The sequence below is a fragment of the Arachis ipaensis genome, chromosome B5 (genome assembly GCF_059453495.1).
Source record: "Arachis ipaensis isolate K30076 ecotype BB chromosome B5, ASM5945349v1, whole genome shotgun sequence".
NCBI lineage: Eukaryota > Viridiplantae > Streptophyta > Magnoliopsida > Fabales > Fabaceae > Arachis > Arachis ipaensis.
The window spans coordinates 152,199,663-152,223,456 of NC_142440.1; the positions used below are offsets into that span (position 1 = coordinate 152,199,663).

Consider the following 23,794-nt stretch of genomic DNA (forward strand, 5'->3'; position numbering starts at 1 on the left):
TAATATTTTTTATTTTCTTAGACATATATTTCATGTGTAAACATAGTTCTTTAAAATTTTTGGATGGCCGAGACCACTACTATCTCTTACATATTACAATAAAAGATAAAAATAGAATACAAATTAATAAAAACTGAAATTCACATTTTGTATTTGACTGGAACTCAAATAAAATTTCATATATTTACAAACATATAAATTTAAACCATAAATTTTGTTTTTGAAAAAAGTAACCTATATATAACTTTCTATATATAACCTTCTAATGTATGTGGCATTTCAGTATAAATTTTTTACATTTTAAATTTTAAAATAATAAATAATTATAATAAAAAAAATTTATAAAAGTCTAATCAGATTTATACAATCTGATTCTAAAAATTTAGGACATATCATTAGTAAAATTATTATTTCTCTTTTAATAATAATAATAATATAAATAATAACAAGAACAAAAATAATGGTAACTATGATAATATCAACAATACAGTTTAATAGTTATTTTTATTTAAACTAAAAATATTTTCTTATAAAATTTTAACATTTTATAAATTTATACTCTCATATAATTCATGCCACAAATATATTAATAGTAAGAGCTCACATAAATATTACAAGATTTAATTTTTTTTTTTTAGATTACTCTCATCATTAATAGTTCATGACCTTTTATTGATCCAGCAACATTATAATAGATTTTCACACTAAGGCCCAACTATTAAAATTTTAAAATTAGCTACTCAAAAAACACTAACAGATTTTTTTTCTTAAAAAAAAAATTCATATGATATGTACATCATTTTGGTCAGTTTATTTAATGTTTTGTCCTACAGTAATCATTAACAACAAGGGCCTATCACTCTAATTAAGAACTTTTACTCAACTCTCTATATGTCATGTGTTCATTGGTCAATCAAAACTTAGCCACTCTTAGTCACTATAATTTTAGCCACTAAAAATTTGCCCAAAATAAAATTTAATTGAGTAGATTAAAGGATAAACATAAACTAATTGAAAACAAAGATTCTTCAGAAATAAAGTAATAGCAAATAAGAATGTATTAAAAAATTTGCGCTTAGAGTATAAAACTGGCAAGAGTTCATTTGGAAGAGGCAATGGGAATCTAGGCAAATATAAATGTGAACAGGTGGGTTCAATAGAATTTTTATTATTTTTTAGTTTTGATGATTATGATTTTTGTTAATGCTAAAAGTTTTTAAAACTTAATTCCTATTTAGTGGATTTAGGTTGATGTGGATTGCTGGTTATTGTTTTTTAGTTTTAATTATTATAATTTCTGTTAATGTTAAAAGTTTCTGAAACCTGATTCCTTTTTAATGGATTTAGGTTGATGTAGATTGTTGGTTATTATTTTTTAGTTTTTATGATTATAATTCCTGTTATTATTGAAAGTTCCTAAAACTTGATTCCTATTTAGTAGATTTAGGTTGATTTGGATTGTTGGTTATTGTTTTCCAGTTTTAATGACTATGATTCCTGATTTTTTTTTTCTAGATTTAATGATTAGGGTTCATTCTTATTTGTGGATTGTTGTTAGATTTTTGCCAAATCCGAATGCGTGTACTAAGGAGATGACAAATGTTATCAAGCTGATGTACGACTAGTCCTAGCCCAGCTACACAAAGATCTTCACTGAGATCAGGCAGCGCTGATTTGAGAAATGGGCGGTACTTACTTTCATTGTTTTTGTTTTAAACATTTTTAGCTAGTTTATATCCTTTATCTTGTTTAACTAAATTTAAAGCTTCTTTGTTGCAGCTGCACCTCATTTGGGATGCTGAACACGACCTGGCCATCTGGAAGATATTCGACCATAAGATGAGACGATGGCTCCAGCTGATGTTAGATGATGTTTGTCATGGGCAGGACTAGCGGATGGGCTAACTCTGACCGGAGGTAAAGAAGGGTCTGTTAGCTCATTAGGAGACCGATGCAGGGTTCAGGCATCGACATCTCACCAACCGAGCTAACATGGTATCGGCCAGATCGTCCAAGTATCCAGCGGCTGAGTGACCTTCATGAAGACGAAGGTCAGGCTGGTATGTAGTTCCTTTAATATTGTTAATTACTTCATTATGTTATCTGTTTTGCATATCATTACAGGGCATTCTAATAATTTTGTATTTCAATGCAATTTGTGTAGTCGAAGTCGTTGGACCGCGAGGCCACATTGGCGGAGACGTTCAAGTACACCCACACGCTGAAGAAAAATAAAGTGAGATTTGCTTATCAGCAGTCTCAGGACCATTATGTGAGTAAACATACATCTAATTATCTTCTGCTATGAAATTATTAGAGATTAACTGTATATCTGTCTTACTAATCATAGTAACTTGTGTTAATTGCAAAGGAATCCTACACACAAAGACTAGAGACCGCGACTCAGAGTCTCAGCAAAGTGCGGAGGACGCCGCCGATGGATCTGCGGCCTTAGTCGTCGATCCCGATGCGGTTTGGTGCGAGACCGCCTCATCCCTATACAAGAACCACGTATACATGATGGGTTTGTTCTTTGCCAACAACATTACCTCGACGTTGAGGTCGTCCTAAGGCTCCAGTACCAGTGGAGCCGTCCAGCCCGAGGAAGGTATGGATTTGAGGCTCCAAGTGCAAGAGCTCCAACGCAGCCTTTACCAGCAGACTCAGGGGCTTAACGATTATTGGGAGAGGTATCAGGAGATCCTCACCCGCGTGACGTCTATGGATGAGCTCAGGCTGGAGTTTAAGGAGTCACTAGAGCGGATGCAGTGTATGAAGGCTCAGATGAAAGTGTACCAGGCTCAGATGTGCACCGCTGACATCGATCTTGCTGGTGGCACACAGATATCGTCACTGCCTTTTGCGTTGCCGACTCAGGGCCACGAGACTGGCGACGACGACGACTACCTGAATCTATAGATATTAGGTTTTTGTTTTATTGTTTCATATATTTATTTGATGTACTTAACTTTTATTTCATTTGCACATTGTAATTATTTATGAATTGACCACTAATTGTGTAAAAAAAATAACATTACTGTCGAAATCACCGATAGAATAATCTGACGGCAATATGGTCCGGAACAACATGTTTTTGGTGCCAACATTACCATCGAAAAAATATGCCGATAACTAATTAGTTTTTCGAGTAGGTGATCCACCGGAGAGTCCAACGGTAATTACCGTCGGACGAAATAAATTCGACAATAAACATTTACCGACGAAGTTTATATCGTCTAATTATTTTCGATAATAAATCTAACAGTACTCAGCATTTTTCTTGTAGTATTGAGTTATTAGTGTATGTTTCTGTATAATTAAGTTTCAGAACAATGTTTAATTGATTCAAATTATTTAATATATGTTACTCTTAAGCTAGCTTATATTCCTATGCAATGAAGTTTATGTATTGATTACACCGTTTTCATATGTTAAAACTACTAATAATCAAACACATTTAAAGTAATAATCAAACTTAAGAATTCAAATCAAAGTTCAATGCCATAATTAAATTATAATCAAACTTGCTTCAAATCATATTACAAAATGAAATTATAATCAAACAAAATTAAAATAATAATCAAATTCAAGAATAATCCAAATCAAAATTCAATGATATAATTAGATTATAATTAAATATGTTTCAAATCATACTTTAAAATTAAATTATAACCAAACACAACAAAAATAATAATCAAACTTCAGAATCTAAATCAAAGTTCAAACTCTTACTATAATTAGATTATAATTAAACAACCCCCTAAATTATGTTACAAAATCTAGTTATAATCAAACTAACATGCTTAGGATAATAATTAAATTCAAGAATTCAAGTAACCAAGGTTGATCACAGAAACTTGCATTCCAAATCTCAAGTTGGTGCAGTCTTGCATGTCATCAACTAGAACGTGATCAACGGCTTCTAATTTCTCTGCATGGCATAATAATACACTTGCCTTTAGACTTTTATGCAAACTAATTTTACTGGGTGATGATAAGAACTTGTATGAGAAAGCACTGTAACTCAGGCCATGTCCAAATCCGTAAATTCTAATGCCAGTGAAGAATCGGTATGTTCTTCCTGGATAGCCACGAGATGAATCAGCCCTCATGTTCATGTCACTCATGGGCACATTGGTAAATGACTCTGGATACCATGTCATTGGAAGCCTTCTAGCTGCAGCAAAAATACCAACTCTTAAGTAATTAATAAGTCATCAAATTACCACAGAATACTTACAACTTCAACTTTAGAATTAGATGATTTCAAATAGATTCTAATTACAACAACATAATTTTTTCAGTTTTGTCTACAAATTGCACAATAAAAAATTAAAACCCTAAAATACAAAAAACAAAACATAAAAGAAATATAAAATTGACGCATTGACAAGATAGCAAGACTTTACTACAATCAATGTAAAACCAAAAAGAAACCAATCACGTATCCTAAAATCAAATCAAGAATCATAATAATTAATAACATATGAACAAAGTAAAGCACAAACTTCATCACTCCAGTTTGTGGATTCCATTAAATTTTGAATTTGAATTCTGAAAACAACAAATTTCTTAATTTTGGCTAATAAAAATAGAATCAAAATCCTAAGATGAGAAGAACCAAAATAAATCAACATGCATTGATAACTCATTGATCTGACAAATTCACCTTCGATTAAAAGAGGAGAATGGAGTGCACTAAGAAGAAGAGAAGAGTAGAGTGAAGCGCACTAAGAAAAAGAGAAGAGAAAATCGTGATGAGAAGAGGAGATGAACAACGCTGAAAAGAGGAGAGTGAACGGCGCTATGTGGAGAAAAGAAGAAACTGAGGAACAGTGATACAGAGAAGATTATGCCTTGGTTGTGGAGAAGAGAGCTCCTTTATTTTGGCGCGTAGGGATTTCTAGTTATTTTCTACAACATCGTGTATGTATATAGTATTTTACCATATTTATATACGGTGGCTGAAATTAGTGTACAAATAGCATTTTTGTAGATATATAGATGTATATATGGACTAACATCAATAAGGCTATGTTTGGATGCACTACAGAGACAAAGACAAAGGATAATACCACATTTTGTAATATATTTGGTTTAGAAGACAGGGACAAAATACACATCTTTGTACATATCTCTTACTTAAATTTCTATATCAGCCTCCACTTGAGACATATGGGGACACGGAATTTGGAGACCATTTTAATGATTTTTTTCCTTCTTTATCTCTAATATATTTTGCAAATATTAGAGCTTGTTATTCCTTTATCAAGACCCTAACTTTATCTTTTCCTTCATTTTATAGCTGCACAACCAATAAAGAAAAAGAGAAGCTCGTCCAATCTGGTGTCATTTCTTCTTCCTGTTCCTCTTCCTCTTCTTTTTCGTTTCATTTCTAACTGGAAGAAGATGAAAGAAGAATATAAATGTGAAGTGAAGAAAATAAATGTTGAACTTGCTGAGATTTGATTGAAAAATATCAAGAGGACGCACAGAAATGTTTTCTTTTATTACAGGATGGAATCTAATCGAAAAAATATTTTAATTTAAAAAAAAATCAAAAGAGTATATAATATCTTTTGTTAGTAAATGGTATCTATCTTTTCAAATACAAAACAAAGATATTTGACAAATTTTTGTCTATTACTTTCAAACATAATACAAAAACATAAAAATATTAGAGATTGTCTTTGTCTCTCTATCTTTATATCTTTGTTTCTGTATTTTTGTCTTAAGTACAATATCCAAACATAGCCTATATAGCCTGTTTTAAACAATTTGACATATATATGTACTATAACATACCCCCATCAATACAAATTGTTCATTATACAACACAACATACATGTAAAACATGGATATGAACTATAAAATTTGGACAACAAATTATATTATCCCATTCTAATTGTATACAATTTCTGTTTTAAAATAACTGTTAATATGGACAAAATGTTAAATTAAAAATTAATACACATAAACAACACATTGTGTAAATACCATTTTGTCCAAACTAACAAATATTTTCAATTAGCAAGAATCACTGTTGGAATTGATTCCCTTGTTTGGTGGGTTGCCACTATCAAGACAAGTAACAGGAGGAACAGTTTTAGTCTTCAATTCTCCATAAGCTTGCCAACAAAAAGGAGAATCACTCTTAGCATTTTGAGTTGCTGATTCTTCTAAGTTAATAGAATCAAGAGTTAAGCCAGTGCATGGTATGTTATCACTGCATGCAAAGTGAAGAGGCTCCTTTGTGTATGTTCCTTTGATGTTAACATAGTGTATGGCTGATACTGCCACTGATGACGTGTCATTCTTGCATTTGCCACCATCACAATAGTATTGGTCAATCATTATGGGAGTCTCAACTTCTGAAACTTGGATGTTGGAGAACATAACATCTTGGACTGAACCAGATCCACCCTGTCATCAAATCCAAAATATATACAAGTAAAAAAAATTATTAGTTGATTTATGAAAAATTGCTAAGTATCTTATAAAACAACCATATTATGTGTAAATAAAAATTAACAATTAAATCAGTTATTCGTATAAAATATATAAATTAGAAATGCATGAAACAACATACAAAGAAGGATACCTAAAAAATCTTTTTTATTTAATTATATTTAAAATGAATTAACTTAAAGGGGTAAATAAATATTTGTTTTCTATAAAATTAGTAATTTTGTAATTTTGGTCCTTGATAATAAATTTTTCTTGTGGGCTTTAGTTTACAAATTTTTCCAAGAAAGTGAAATTGATGTTTAATTATTGAGTCCTACAAACTATAGGTATGAAATTAACCTTAATACGAGATAGTGATAACTGATAAAGACCAATTTAACTAAACAAAATATATTTACAGATTTACCCTTGAATGAAATAGAGAATTTGTTACCTGCCATGTCTTAATCCTGACAGCAGTGAGACTATTTTGGAGAGAGGTGTCTCGAACAGTGACGTTTGAAACACAAGCCTTGGTGCCATCTTTTCCAAGGCCTCCAATGCTGATACCATGACTTGGTCCACAACTGAGGTCGTGTATCAATATGTTGGAGCATCCATTTTGTATAGACACACAATCATCTCCTGCATGCCACACAAGCACTCTTATAAGATATTATTTAAGGAGAAATTTTAGATCCAATTATTTTTATATAAAATTAATAATTAAAAATTATTATTTAATATTTTTTATTATTAATTTTATAAAAAAATAATTATATATGAATTTTTATTATAATTTTATTAGAAAAAATTTTATTGAGAGTCAGTAATTTTTAATATTTTTTGTTATTATTTAGTCAGCATAAATATTAAATTATTTTCAACAAAAAAATTTATTAATTTATGTATGTACTTTTTAAAAAATATGGATATATACAAACTATATTAATTTATGTATATAAAATTATGATAAATATATATGTAAATTATATGTTTTTATGTGTAAAATGTCTGTAAATATGAGTACAAATTATTGTTACCAAATATTAGTCAAAAATGATAATATTTACTAATCATATATCATTACTCTTTTATTAGTATCATAGTATGCTTCTATTTAACATTTAACCGCAATTTTTTTTAGTAATATTAGGTAAATAAATCTCCTTTTAATTAAGTTTCTTTTTTCACATACACATGTTTTGCATTTCTTTTGGAATTTGAGAATTACCACAAGCAAGAGTACTACTATAGATGAGGACAGTTTGGGAATTTTGCAAGTGAATTCCATCAGTGTTAGGGCTATCAGCAGGTGACGAAACATTGATATCAAAAACTTGAACATTTGTGCATGAATCAAACTTTATATGCGTTTGTTGACTATTCTGAATTGTTATGCCTGCCACTGTTACACCATCACTTCCGTAAAACCTAAGTGCCTGATCATCATCAACCATGAAAACAAATTCTTAAGAATTTCCATATCATTTTTGTTCCAATCTTAAAGGAGAATTTCAATGTAAATTAAATGTGTAGCTAGCTACTTACTGTTGGTTTTTGACTTGGTAGGTTTTCGTTGCTTGCTTGAACCTATGTTTAATTAACAGGATAGAAACAAATATTTATGTTAATTTTAGCATATATACAACTCCTTAAAATTGCTTAAGACAAATCACTTCAAACTGAATGGTTTGATGACATAATATCAGAATTCTATATCTAAAAAATAAAAAATTCGATTATTAATGAGTCTTAAAAATAAAGAAATGATATAAGATAAATTAAATAAAAAATACTGAATAGTTTTATGACAAAAAAAATACTAAATAATTTAAAAAATACCTCGTGATTTATATAATAAAAATATTATATATACATAAAAAATAATTATTAAATTAATTTTTATATATTTATGTGTAAATATTTATATTATATAACTTATTTTTAATATGTATTTGGTGACTAATTTTTTAGATGGTACTAGTCTTGTGGGTAAAGAAAGATATAAAAACCAAAGAGTAGGTTGCACATGGATCGGATAATATCCGCATATCCGCAGTAATTATCCGCATCCGATCCAAATTTTGTGGATATTATCCGATCCGCAGAGTCATCGGATCGGATTGCGGATTTGGCAGTGATATTTGCGGATCCGATCCGCAAATTCGCATATCCGCACATCTCATATAAATAGCATAGTTTAAGAAAGTAAACCCTAATGTGATATGAATTTTAATGTGTTATTTTATGATATCTTGTTTTTAATTTTTTATGTTGTACTTCAACTTAGAATAATTAAACTTAAATCTTATGTTATTATTTTGTTTTTGTTATTCAAGAGAACTTTTATTGATAATATTTTAGAAGTAAGTAGGCTTAAACAGGTGAAAAATAAATTTTCTGGATATTTTTTTTTTGTAAAAAGAACCAAACAAAATCTTAAAATAGTTTTTTTGAATTATGCGGATATACCCAATATCCAATCTGAACTGATCCACAAGTATTCGGATCGGATCGGATCCAGCCTAAAAAAAATACGGATATCATATCCGATCCGATCCAATAAATGCAGTGCGGATCGGATAAAATTTTAAGTTTTATCCGATCCCTGTGGAGTCCTAGCAAAGAGGAAGAGTTTCGTGAAAATTCGTAGAGCTCAATTAAATACGTACGTACGTGTGTCTTTATGTGCATGGAACATTACAAAAACGGTAGGTAGCAAGAATTTTTTATTTTTATATTTTTTTACCAAAGTTAAAGTTGATAGCTCAAATGAACGTGACACTTTTGCACTCTTATGATTGATTAATGTATGAATAAGTCCTATCACTTCATTTTAATTCTATCCAATAACTGTCATAATACTTGACAAAGATTATGACAAATATTTTCTAGAATTAGAAATATATATATAAGAGGGTTTGTTTATTTTAATTTAGCTAGACAATAACAACCCTAACACAATAATAACAATAATTATTTATTAAATATTTAATTACCGAATATTGTGATGATGTGGTTGATTCTTCTTCTGTGGGATTGTAAGTTGGCGAGTGATTATTATTCCACCAAACAGAGCCTTGACCATCAATGACACCTTTACCCTTTATTGTAATCTTATTAAGCTTTGTGAACTCAATCCATTGCAAGGTGCCAGAGCCCCAAGATTCAGAGTCTGTAGGTGCAATGATTTTGCCATCAAGCTGCAAATTTTAATTTAATTAATTTTTATATAACTGATATATTAAAAAAAATTTAATTATTCTGTCAGTTTTTATATTTTTATTAAATTTTTAATTAAATTTTTATATTTTTTTTAATTGAATCTTTACATTATTTTTAATTTTATAATTAGGTCATTTCTAGTATAAAAAAATATTATAATTAATTGAATATTTTTTCGTAAAATAAAAGTATTTATAATTAAAAATTTAATTAAATTTTTTACCACATGTATTTTAGAAAAAATATTCTCTTAATTTTAATTTTAATGTTTTTAATATAAAAAAAGACCTAACTATGAAATTAAAAAGGAAAAGTATAGGGTACTAAGATATTATCTGTCAATTTATTGTCAATAATAATTAATTATTATATTTTAAACACATATATAAGGAGATACATCCAGAAAATATATTTATAAAGACACTTCTATTAAACACAGCCATAAAAAAGACATTTTTATTAAATACATCTACGAAGACACTTCCATTAAACACAGTTATAAATAAGAGTTGGCAGAAATTGACAGAAATGCTGTTAATAACGTAGCAAAACCAAATTATTAAAAATAATGTAGAGATCCAATTAAAACAAAAATATAAAAATTTAATTAAAAATTTAATAAAATTATAAGAACTAACAAAAAAATAATTAAATCTAAAAAAGACACGTATGCATACTATCAAGCTACAAATTAAATTTTAATTTAATTAATTTTTATATATCCAAAAACACGTACATACACACACACATAACGATCGACTTAGCAATCAAATATTTTTAGTTTATATAATTAATTAATCTGTTAGAAAATTGGTCGTTATTAGTGATTAAATCGATCGTTATTCGACAAATTTCTTGTAATGTGTGAGCGCACCACACTTATTATATATTTAACACATAGTAATAAGAAAATGAGAAAATAGAAAAGAGAAATGTAAATTATTATATAATTCATTATTCATTACCTGAAAAACAATGTTTTGCTCACAATTAGGGCCTGAGAAAGAGATTGGTTTCACCAAAAATTCAGAACCAGAAGGAACAATCATTGTTGATCCCTCTGTTTTGCAAGTATCAGCCCATGCACCTTCAAAAGCCTGTTTTTTTAAGAATGATTAACAGAATAATATATAGCAAAAGTATAATAATAAGAAGCTAGCTTTAATTACTTTCTGTAACTTTGTTTCATAGCAGTATAAATTTCACAATAAGGCATATGTAATGTATATATAGTTATCATGGCTAAATAATAGTGTAGATTATTATAGCTTTATTTTTATCCTCCATTTTTTAGCAATATAATTTATTTTAGAATTTCATATTTTAAAATGAATGTTTTAGTCCTTAAATTATAATCTTAATAATTATTTAATCAAAAGTATTATTTATACACTTATCAGTTACTAAAATCACTCATTGTATATTTATATAGAAATATATATGTTGTTTAACTTATTTTCAAAGTGTTTTATATTTTAATATATATTTTATATTAGTGACTAGTTTTGATAGTTGATATTGATATACACGGTTTAACTAGGTATCCTTTAAAAGTGGTACAATATTCAGCCTTTTATTACAAGAATTTAAAAAAAATAAAATAAACACATTTAAAAATTTTAAATAGATTTAGTGTCTTTTTAAAATTAAATACACATTCAAAATACAAACTAAATAAAACTGAAATTTAAAATTTAAATTTCAATTTTAAATTTCTGTTTCAAATTTAATATATTTAATTATTAATATATTACAATTTAAATACACATCCAAAAATCAAATTTGTTAGAATTCAAAATTTCGAATTTAAAATTCTAAAATAAATCTTAAACCATCTTAAATCACTAGTAAAATCTTGCTTCGTAAAAATTAATATATTATTATTATTATTATTATTATTATTATTATACATAAAAAATTATTTACTAAATCAGCCACTAGATATCTATGTATAAATACATGCATTATTTTTAAGTTATTTTTAATGTATATTTATATTTTATCATATATTTTATATGGGTGGTTAATTTGGTAGTTAATTTTTTAGTAATAATAATAATAATAATAATAATAATAATAATAATATGAAATGAATGAAATATTATAGTCACCTTTGTGTCATCTGCTTTACCATCTCCTTTAGCACCATAGTCTAATACATTGAAAGTATTGTTATCATTGGAAGAAGAGGGGGAGGCAGCTGATGATGTAGCTTTTAGTTTCCTAAAATGGTGGTTATAGCCTCTTATAGCACTACAACTTTCAAAACTTGAACACAACACACAAAACAGTATTGCAATCATCAAGGCAGTAAAGGTGCATAGTTTCATACTCTTCATTTTTTTTTATTTAAAAACTAAAAGAGATGTGATAATTAAGGTGAGAATATATAAGAGGCTTTTTTGTTTTTTTGTATGTGTGTGTCTCTTGTATTCTTGCTAACAAGAAGGAAGTTCTTGCTGTATATATAGGCACAAAGTTAGGGTACTATGCACACATGAACTGCACAATAATATTCAATCAATCATGTAGTTTAAAGATATAAACTTAATGAGAGATATTCTATTATTTTATATTGATTATTGGTCGATGAGTTTAGTGATAATTGATTAAATTTAGATTAACTAATTTATATTTTATATTTTTCCTTTAACACTTTACTTCCTTAACTAATAATTTTTTTTATAGATTAAATTTATTTGAAACGTTTATATTAGGGATATAACGATTAATGCCAGCCTTTTACAGTGAAAATTAATAATGTAGAGAAGCATAATTAATTATTAAATAACAACTACTTGAAATATATTCATTTGATAGTATTGGTAGGAATATTTATAATTTTGAGAAAAGGACAAATAATTCCTGACCTTTTGTTCCGCGAATATTTTCGTCCCTGACTATTGAAAAATATTTTTAAGTCTCCGACCTTCACAAAACTTGGACGGATCAGTCCCTGACGGAGGCATTTGGACGGATCAATCCCTGACGGAGGCATTTGGACGGAGGGACTGATCCGTCCAAATTTTGTGAAGGTCAGGGACTTAAAAGTATTTTTCAATGGTCAAAGACAAAAATGTCCGTGAGACAAAAAATTAGGAACTTATTTGTCATTTTCTCTATATTTTAAAATTGAACAGACTTATTGGCAATTGGACTTAATTATCAGTACCTAGCTTGTTGAATATATCAATTTAGAAATATTTATATATTTAAAATTCAACATTTAAATTGACAAATTGTGGAATTATTAATTATTACTTGCATTGTTGAAATATATTAATTATTAATTATAATACTTGTGGAACTAGAAATTAAAGCCAAAGAACCCGGCAATCAAAACGGACTGATTTTGACAAAAGCGTAGCTAAAAACATTATAAACCATGTTCTTGTAATCTTGTCCATCCTTTCATGAGATAGGGAGTAGAAATTCCATGTCTAAATATGATTAAAATATTCAAAAGCTTAAAACTCTACACACATGTGAATGTTTTGGTTGTTAAAGGCTGTGATGCTACACATAATGCGGCAAATTTTAATTTCATATAGGTTGAAGATGAAAAAATTAAAGAGTAAGGTTGTAATTATAAAAATAATAAAAAAATAAAATTGTACAAAATTCAGTTTCTCAACTTAGAAATTTATGTCTTAATTAACATTTTGAAAAGATACAAAATATATATCTTTTGTAAATGAAAGATTGTGAAGAAGTGTATGAACAAAGTGATGAAAATAGATTCTGAATCTTGAACATATATAGAAGGAAAAGTTAGAGAGATGTGAGTGTGTAATACATTGAGTTTTTGTATTGTGAATTCTTGTGTTACAAAACTCATGGAAGAACTCTATAATTCTATATTTATAGTGTAAGGCTGTTTTTATTTACAGACATGAAATACTGACATAGGAATATAAAGATATAAAATTGTATTTGACAGATGAGACATGAATAAAAATATTGTGTTTAGAGATACTGAATTAATGTATTTTGTGGACAGAAAAGACACAGAAATACTAACAAAAGACATAACTTATTTTTTATTTTTTCTTTTATTATTTTTATTAATTTTTTAGTAAAGTATCGTTTTTGTCCTTAACGTTTGGAGTAAGTCTCAAAGTTGTCCCTAATATTTGAATCGCCTTATTTAAGTCCCTAACGTTTCAAAATTGACTCAATGTTGTCCTGCTGTTTGGAATCTGTTAACGGAATTGACGGCGGAACAAAATTGGGACGATTTTGAAACGTTAGAGACTTAAATAGGACGAAGACGTTGGGAACAAAAACGATACATAGAAATAAATTTTAATTTTATCTTCAATAATATCAATTTTTTACGGTACATAGTTATTCAATTATTTTTTAATTACATCTAAATAAATTACACTTAATCACATTAATTTTATTCTAAAAAAAATTATTTATTTTTTTATAATTTTACTCTTAAAAATGTTTACTCATCATAAAATATTTGTAGAATGACTAGTACATAAACTTGTGGGAAAAAATGATACATATACAATAAAGTAATGTGATTCTAGTCATTTTACAAACATTTCATGATGAGTAAAAATCTTTAACTGTAAAATTATAAAAAAAATAAATTTATTTAGAATCAAAGTAATGTGATTAAGTGTAATTTAGTTAAATGTGATTAAAAAATAATTGAATAACTATGTACCGTAAAAGATTGATATTGGTGAAGGTTAAAATTAAAATTTATTTCTATGTATCGTTTTTGTCCCCAACGTTTTCGTCCTATTCAAGTCCCTAACGTTTTAAAATCGTCTCAATTTTGTCCCGCTGTCAATTCTGTTAACAGATTTCTAACGGCAGGACAACATTAAGTCAATTTTGAAACATTAGGGAATTAAATAGGACGATTCAAACGTTAGGGACAACTTTGAGACTTACCCCAAACGTTTGGGACAAAAACGATACTTTACTTATTATTATATTTTTCACCCAAATTTTTTGGGATTTTTTATTTTTATAAATTAAATAAATGTAATAATTACCGAAATAAATAATTTAAAAAATATTTACCGAAATAAATATCATTCTCTTATCTCGTTTACACTGTAAAAAAATTAATTTTGCATGTATCTCGTTTACAGTGTAAACGAGATAACACAGGTGGACGTGACACGTGTATATCTCGTTTACCGTGTAAACGGAATACATGTATTTTTTTTTTTAAAAATTTTGAAAATAATAAAAAATATTAATAATATCAATAATCCAAACTTTTAGCATGTAATTAGTATATAAAAAGGTTAGTAGAAGAGATTTAAATGGATATGTTTGATCAATTAGTACTCAAAATTAAAAGAGTACATAATGAGTTATAGCTCAAATGGCATAGACTCCCCATACTCAATTAAGAGGTCGCGGGTTCGAGTCACATATCTTTCCAAATTGCCAATGAGTAATAGCTCAAATGACATAGTCTCCCCATACTCAATTAAGAAGTTGCGGGTTCATCTTTCTGTGTTTTATTTATCGTGCATCAAAGATTCCCATATTTCTATTTTAATCTCTTCTACCAACTTTTTCATGTACTAATTGCATACTAAAAGATTTGATGATTGATATTATTAATATTTTTTATTATTTTCAAAAATTTTTTTTTAAAAAAATACATGTATCTCGTTTACACTGTAAACGAGATACATACAAAATTATCTCGTTTACAGTGTAAACAAAATAAAAGATAAGTATTTATTTCGATAAATATTTTTTAAATTATTTTTTCAGTAATTATTATAATTATTCTATTTATAAAAATAAAAAAATTCAAATTTTTTAAATAAAAAAATAAAAATAAATTAGACTTTTATAATTTATTTTACTTTATTATCGAATAAAATACAAAAACACTAATTTTTATATTTTTATCTTTTTATCTTTTATATCTTATCTTATTCTATTCTTATAACGAAACGCATCCTAATAGATCAATAACAAATTAAAATTTGTTTAAATCATTCTTTCACTAACTAACTAACTTGATTGCTATATACTAATGCTAACTAATTTTACGGTATGATCTTTATTCTCAGTAGTAGATAATTATATATAATTATATTTTTTATAAATTTGTGTGTTAACAAAAAAATAATATACAATATGGCTAAGTCCATATTTTTGACATAAACACCAAACAAATAAACGGAGTTGAGTATCTAAACAAGATAAGTTTCTTTCTATAGACATAACACAATATTTAAAGAAAAAAGTACACTCTTAAGGAAAAAAAATCCACAAAAAAAAAAAAAAAAAGAAGGCTATAAGCCTATAACACAAATCAGAAATCATAATATTTAGTTTTGTTCCAATAATGACTGAAATTCACGTGTCAATCACAACATCCAAGTCATTTCAAAGAGAAAATGAGAAATTAAAGTACAATCATCATGCAAGTTATTAACTGTTGTTTCATTGACCAATATATCCAATAATGAACTCCAATGACATCTTTTAAGATTTGATTTTAACTTACACCTATTGTCTTATTTGATACTATAGCTATTAGGGAGATCACAATTTTAGAAAAAGAATTAACGGATCCATAAACCGTATCAAGCTACGTAACCACAATATACATATATAGCCCCCTCTGTCCTAATAAGGATAGATATTGCTCCAAAAAAGAAAAACTTCAAATTGTTATCAATATTCCTATGTATCATGTGAGTTTGAATTTGTCACATAGTTATTATATGGCCACTGATTATTGCTTGACATCTAAGTTATTATATACCTCAACCAGTGACGGATCCAGAAAATTTATGTTGAGGAGGCAAAAATAATATACATTACTATCAAAAGATATATTAATCTAAATTCAAAAAAATAAAAATGCACATTAATTATTCGAATAAAAAAAAGTTAAAAATTATATGTAATAAAATAGAAGAAAATATATTTTTTAAAATATTTTTTAATTATTATTTCTATAAATAAAAAATATATATTCTAAATTAGTAAATTGATCAATTGACTTTAGAAATTTATATGCAACATAATTACATATAATAAAATAGAACGAAAAATAAACAAATAAATAATAAAGATCACTAAATTGAGAATAAAATAAAATATATAAATTTATAAAGAGAATAAAAAATTAGATTAATACCTAAACTATAATGGCTTGAATTATAATTTGTAATTGAAAATATCAAAAAGAGAAACAATGAAATTGAAAGATATATAGAGTCATAAAGAGTTATATTAAAAAAATAGAAAACTTAAAAATTTACTTTTTGATGAAAAAAAAATGACCACTAGAAAAGGAATATAAAAAGAATGTTGAAACTAAAGAGGATTTAAAAGAATAAAGGAGTGATGACGACTGAGATTTGAGAATGAGAGAAGACTAAATTTGATTATGTTAACTAATAGTCAAAATGATAGAAAGATAAAGTGGATAAGACTTTAAATAATTGGACTAAATTTATTTGTAATGGGGTCATTTAAAATTTAAAATGGGGACATATTACATATGTATATATATTTTTTTTAGAAAAAAAATAAGAGTGGGGGCAAATGCCCCCCTAATTCACTACCTGGGTCCGTCCCTAACCTCAACTCATATCTACTAATAATAATTAATTAATAATTAAAATGAATATATATAATTTAATTTTCATAATGTTAAAGAATTTTAATTACATACATAATTAATCGCTTATTGTTATATTTAAAAAATAATTAATTTTTATATTTATTACTTAAAAAAATAATATAACATATAAATCTAATTGAATAATCGTATAAAATTTTTTTATATGACTATATATATATTAATTTCATTATAACAATAACCTGCAAATAACATAAGGGCTTCGACGCAAAGAAAACTGATGCTTTATGTGGGTAAAGATGAGTGGTTTGTGGGTGATTTTTGTTCTATTGTTGAAAGTGTTTTTTTCTATGAGGGATAATTTAGTTCAAAATTCTGGAAATGATGATTTAGTACTATTGTTAACGTTAAGGACGATTTCAAACATAAAAAAACATTAAGAATTAACGATTTTGTTTTAATCCTAAACTATAGGGATCAAATGAATATTTATCCCTAATAATTAAGTTAATATAGTTACACGTCTAAAAATAAAGAATTCAACTAGTAAGTTAATATTTTTATTTATCTAATATCGGTTAATTTTTTAAAATTAACTTTTATTATCAAATTAAAATTTTAAATACTAAATCTTGTTTCTAAACTCTAAACCCTCAACAAATGAGAGTTAGAAAATTAATTTAACGATAATAAAAAGAAATTAATTAATATTGACTAATTAAAATTAGTTTTTTATATACTTAAATCTCATATAGAGTATTAGAGTTTATTAGATTGTGAATAAAATAATCTGGATATTATTCTTCGACTTTTCAAACTAAATATGACCATATATAATGCTCCAATTAGAAGATTAAAGGCATTGTCAATATGTCATCAAGTATATAAAAAAAGGTGATTATAAAACACACACAATCATACATATATAATAAGTTATTACCTCCAAATTAAACTATTTTTTTTTCTTGCCACTAAGTATGACATAAACTTGTTTTAAACAACTTCCTTTTTCTTTTATAATCATCCCGTTAGGCTTATCCGCAACAATAATAACACACACATAAGCATAGTATTTTAATTTGTGCACAATACAAAATTTGAATCCGGACACTTGATTAAACGGATTAATAAATTAACCACTAGATCAATTTAATTTAGTTACCGTATTTTAATTTTAATGTTACGGATCGTATTGAATGGTGTCACGTTATATATGCTGGATTTCCACGGCACATGGCTCTTTCAATTTGCTTCATGAATGGTAATCAAATTTATTTAAAAACAGAAAATGATACTTACCCCCAAAAAAAAAAGACAGAAAATAATAAAAAGAAAAATAAGGCTAGATCAGAAATAATGACAGCCTCATTATATATTAACAAATATACATACAAATGTATCTATATATGCATTGATATAGTATTACTTCACGTGTTCCTTTAACTTCTACGACATGTGAAATACATACGTAAGCTTCATGCAAATTGAATTCTAGATCCAATCTACTAGTTTTCAAAAGAAATTTCCATAATACCTTCTGCTCCATTCATGTATACATGTAGATAATGAAAAAGGATAGTTTAGTAATTATGTCTTAAGTAGTTAACTACTATTTGTTTAAACTGCATTTGTTTATATGAACGGAACACTGAAATAGGGATATAGAAACACAAAATCGTATCAGATGAGACATAAATAGAGATATTGTAAAATTAATGTATTTTGTGTCCATCCTGATAAGAAGAATATAGAGACACAATTTATTTTTTATTATTTTTGTTAATTTTTTATAATTATATTTTTTATTATTATATTTTTCTTTCCAAATTTTTTAACGAAAAAAATGAGAATAAATTGAATTTTTATAATTTGTTCTAATTTATCACCAAACAGAATATAAGAACACGAAATTTTATATCTCTATCTTGTGTCTTGTTCTCAGTGTTTTGTCTTATCCTATTTTTAGAATAAACGCAGTCTTAGCTATGAATCTTTTATGCTGTTAAATAAGTCTGGTTTAGTAAGCGATTCACTTGATTTGGTCCTCCTTAGCACTGATTTATTTGCTTTATTTATTTTTTTCTTCAATTTTTTTTTCTTTTCTTAACTTTTGCTTGTCTATTATTTTGTCAGTTGATGATTGATAGTTAAAATTTATGAAAATTGATTCCTATTTTACTATATTTAGTTAATAAATAGAGTTAATATTTAAAATTATCTTTTATTTAACCTTTCAATTTTCTATTGATCTAATTTGTACTCTGAAACTTTAAGGTATGACTTAGGTTGATTTTTCCATCTAATTTCGTCATCGAAAAGATGCTGTAACACCCAAAATTCACCACATACCTCTTCTTCTTTCAATAACGACTCTGCCTCCTCTATTTTCGACTCTTCATCTTTATCATTCTCAAGAAATTATTAAAAAAAGTCCTAAGAATTTAAAGTCATCTTCCTCTCTCAACTCATAACTCTCTCTCTCAACCCGTAACTCCCTCTCTCCCAATAGTATCGTTGTCTTCCTCCTCAACACATCACAACTCTTCCGTCCAACCTGTCGCACACCGCCGTCCAACCCTCCATCATCGCCGCTCATTCCTCATGCCGTCATCTGTGTCTTTGAACTCGTTGCGCTACTCTATCCGTCCCTGAATTCTTCGTGCCACCGTCTCGCTCTCTCAACCCTCCTCCTTGTCACCCTCACCATTCAACATAGTAGTACTTCACCCTCTGCTCATCATTCCTATAACTTTTTTTTTCTTTAATTTTTGTTAAGCATTCACAGTTAGGATTTTGATTTTGTTTAATTTTTGTTGATTGGTAGTGATGGTTTGATTTAATTGTTTAGAGGTTTTAATGTTTGGATTTTATTTGATAGAATGTTCCTCTTCCAAGAATAACGATGCGAAGGATCCGGCAAGAAAGAGACTGAGAGCGAGGAAAATTGGGGTGTGGAGGCCAGGTGTACTTCAGGGAGATTGAGTCATGTGTTAACTAAACATGACACGTCATTTATTTGGTGACGAAAATAGACAGAAAAGCCAACTTGAATCACGCCTTAAAATTTTAAGGTATAAATTGGGTAAATTGAAAATTAGAGGGTCAAATTGAGCCAAAAGTCAAATTTTAAGAATTATTTTAAATATTAACTCCAAAAATATACAATGACTAATTTTAGTGACTGTTTTTAGTGTAAAAATAACATTTTTAATATTTTAAAAATAGTGATTATTTGATACTATATATGGGACTCAACTCCAATAATTGATTTCAATAAAAAAAACTGAACAAAAGTAGTTATACAATATGACAAATTTAATTTGTCCGCCACCAAAATAATATACCAAGACTAATCTCATTTTATTTATCATCTCCAATGCTAAGTAAAATTTGAAAATTATCCACTTTTTGTATATAACTCTATTATATATATTACTAATTTTAGAATCAAAATGTGTCATATGACACTCTTTTATTGTAATTGAAATAATTTTTTCTTTTAAAATTAAATAGTTTTTTCCTTCCCTCTCCTATTTTCTATCTCTTTATTCCTTTACTTACTACGCTATTTCTCTTATATATCATTACTAATGACTAATTATTAATTATTAATTTGACAACTAAAATATACAACATAATTTTTTTAATTACAATTGAAATAAAATTAAAATTAAAATATTGTAATTGAAATAGAATATATTTAAAATTGAAATATGATGGTTTCAGTGGCTAAGAGAAGGGGAGTTGCTTACATTCTAGTTACCGGAGCAAAAGACTCATCAAAATCTATACCCTCTTTTTGATCGTAACCTTGGGCCACTAATCTAGCCTTGTTACGAACAACTTGTCCATCCTCACCAAGTTTATTTTTGAAAACCCACTTAGTACCCGTTACCTTCTTACCATCCGGATGATGTACTAGTGTCCAAACCTCATTCTTGTCAAATTGAGCAAGCTCCTCTTACATGGCCTTGACCCAAGATGGATCTTCAAGAGCTTGTTTGACATTGTTGGACTCCATTTGTGACAAGAGAGCAAAGTTGCTAGGTTCGGTTTGCCTTTTGGTGGAGGATCTTGTTGTTACACCTTGAGAGGGATCACCAATGATGAAGTCATGAGGATAACCCCTCATAGACTTCCATTCTCTAGGCTTTCGGATAGGTGTTGAGCTTTGATAAACTTCTGGTTGTCTCACTGTTTCAGTTTCTCGTGCCTGCTCAGGAGACAAAACGGAAATGTCTCCTCCAATCTGTCGAGACAAAACTGGGCTGACAGATTCCTCAAGTTGAACAGATTTGGGATTTTATTTACTTGTTCCAGCTTCTTTACCATCTGAATCATTATCTATCACAGTACTGGGAATTAAGTTAGAATCACAAAAAGTAACATGTATGGATTCCTCTATAGTTCTATGCTCTTTGAGATAAACTCTATAGGCCTTGCTTGTGGTGGAATATCCAACAAACATTCCTTCATAGGATTTTGGATCAAACTTTTCAAGGTTTTCCTTATTGTTAAGCACAAATCATTTGCATCCAAAAACATGAAAGTACTTAAGATTTGGAGGGGTTCCTTTCCATAGCTCATAATGTGTTTTCTTCAACCATTTTCTAATGATTGTTCTATTCAAAATATAACATGCAGTGTTTACAGCTTCAGCCCATAAAAATTTAGGAATCTCACTTTCACATAGCATAGCCCTAGTCATTTCTTGAAGGCTTCTATTCCTTCTTTCAACCACCCCATTTTGTTGGGGGGTTCTAGGGCATGAAAAATTATGAGAGATCCCTAAGTCATCACAGAATTTTTCAAAGTCTTGATTTTCAAATTCTCTTCCGTGATCACTTCTTAAATGGGCAATTTTCAAATCCTTTTCATTTTGAATTTTCTTGCAAAGGGTGGCGAAGGCATGAAAGGCATCATTCTTATGAGCAAGGAAAAGTACCCAACTAAATCTAGAGTAATCATCTACCACCACAAGACCATAGTGTTTTCCTCCTAAACTTTGAGTTCTAGTAGGACCAAAAAGATCAATATGTAACATCTCCAATGGCCTTTTGGTTGAGATTCCATCTTTTGATTTAAAAGAGGATTTTACTTGTTTGCCCAATTGGCAAGCATCACAAGTAAGATCCTTATCAAACTTGATGTTTGGAATTCCTCTAACAAAATTTCTTTTGACTAGCTTAAAAATTTGGTACATGCTAGCATGACCCAACTTTCTATGCCAAAGCCATTTTTCAGATTCAAGAGATGTAAAGTATGTTACATTTTGTTCCTTTAAATCCTCAAGAGTTAATCCATACACATTGTTACACCTTTTGGCTTCAAATAAAATATCCCCAGTTTTCTCACAAACAACCAAACAAACAAACTTCTTAAAAATAACTTCAAAACCCAAATCACACAATTGACTAACACTAAGCAAATTATGTTTCAAACCATGTACAAGAAGAACATCATTTATACAAGAAGAAAATTTTTTACCAACTTTCCCAACAGCCACTATTTTTCCTTTTGCATTATCACCAAAAGTGACAAGACCTCCATCATATTCATCAAGCTTTATGAAGAAGGTTGTCTTTCCGGTCATATGCCTAGAGCATCCGCTGTCCATATACCACATATTTTTTTTCCGTTTGGATGCTAGGCACACCTACAAAACAAGCTTAAGTGACCTTAGGTATCCAAATTTTCTTGGATCCTTTCACGTTAAACCATCTCCTATGTCCTAAGCCATTGTAATCAAAAACAACTTTACAAACTTTATCACCAATCATTTTTTCACCAAAGAAACATTCAATAGGAAAGTGTCCATTTCGATTGCATAGCCTACAAAATCTTGGAGTTGCTGTTTTGTTAAAGTAGGTTGGGTCTTGATACCTTGTATCATTTGAAGATGAAGCAATGTTTTCAAAATAAGATTTTTCAGATTTATAGAATCCCAACCCAGCCTTATCATAAAGGGGTTTTTGACTAGCCAAGATTTGATTCAAATTTTCAGAACTTTGGGTGAACTTGGCTAAGTCTTCCTTAAGCCTTTTAACCTCTTTAAGCAACTCTTCATTTTGTTTAAAACAATCTACATATGCAAGAACGGAATGATTACTTTCACAGCTCTTAATTTGGGCTCTTAACTGCTTATTTTTTTCAACAAGATCACAAGCAGTTTTGGCCTCTCTCACTTTCTCTTTAAGAAAACTGTTTTCAGCTTTAAGAATGGTGATTTGTTGTTCAAGTTCTTGATTTTCCAGCAGAAAACATCTTATTTTTTCAGAAAGGTGTTCTATCATAAGATTAAGATCCTCAGTGTTAGGGTTGTGAAAGACTACCTGATCTATGTGGTCTGCCATGAGGCATGGCTGTGACTTGGTCTTGGTTTCTTCATCATCATCATCTAAGTCATTCTCCAAGTCTTCCTATGAGGCCATCAGTCCCTTCTTCTTTCCTCTTTTCGGCTTTTCCTCCTTCTTTAACTTGGGACAATCAGATTTAAAATGCCCCATTTTCTTGCAGTTGTAACAGGTTACT

The 23,794-nt window shown here is 28.3% G+C and overlaps 1 protein-coding gene across 2 annotated transcripts; it reads right to left on the reverse strand.

The window, feature by feature from the left end:
• Window positions 1-5,308: 5,308 nt before the first annotated feature.
• On the reverse strand, window positions 5,309-12,102 carry LOC107644524 (polygalacturonase At1g48100). Of its 2 annotated transcripts, XM_088488218.1 has the most exons (8): window positions 11,787-12,102; window positions 10,641-10,772; window positions 9,450-9,653; window positions 7,999-8,040; window positions 7,682-7,889; window positions 6,902-7,092; window positions 5,998-6,423; window positions 5,309-5,399 (listed from the first exon to the last, which is right to left on the reverse strand). In XM_088488218.1, exons 1-7 carry the CDS (start codon window positions 12,012-12,014, stop codon window positions 6,028-6,030), a joined length of 1,401 nt encoding a protein of 466 aa, XP_088344344.1. In that variant the 5' UTR covers window positions 12,015-12,102; the 3' UTR covers window positions 5,309-5,399; window positions 5,998-6,027. The 2 variants fall into 2 exon arrangements, with proteins under 2 accessions (XP_088344344.1, XP_016203881.1); XM_016348395.3 differs by lacking the exon at window positions 5,309-5,399 and having other exon boundaries at window positions 5,625-6,423.
• Window positions 12,103-23,794: the final 11,692 nt, after the last annotated feature.

What these genes read in the sequence shown, in the direction of transcription:
- LOC107644524 (XM_088488218.1), bottom strand. Translation starts at nt 12,014, where the DNA reads ATGAAGAGTATGAAACTATGCACCTTTACTGCCTTGATGATTGCAATA. An exon ending in GTAAAGCAGATGACACAAAG is followed by an intron (nt 10,773 to 11,786) that starts GTGACTATAATA and finishes TTAAAAAAACAG; the next exon opens with GCTTTTGAAGGTGCATGGGC. An exon ending in AGCAAAACATTGTTTTTCAG is followed by an intron (nt 9,654 to 10,640) that starts GTAATGAATAAT and finishes TAAAATTTGCAG; the next exon opens with CTTGATGGCAAAATCATTGC.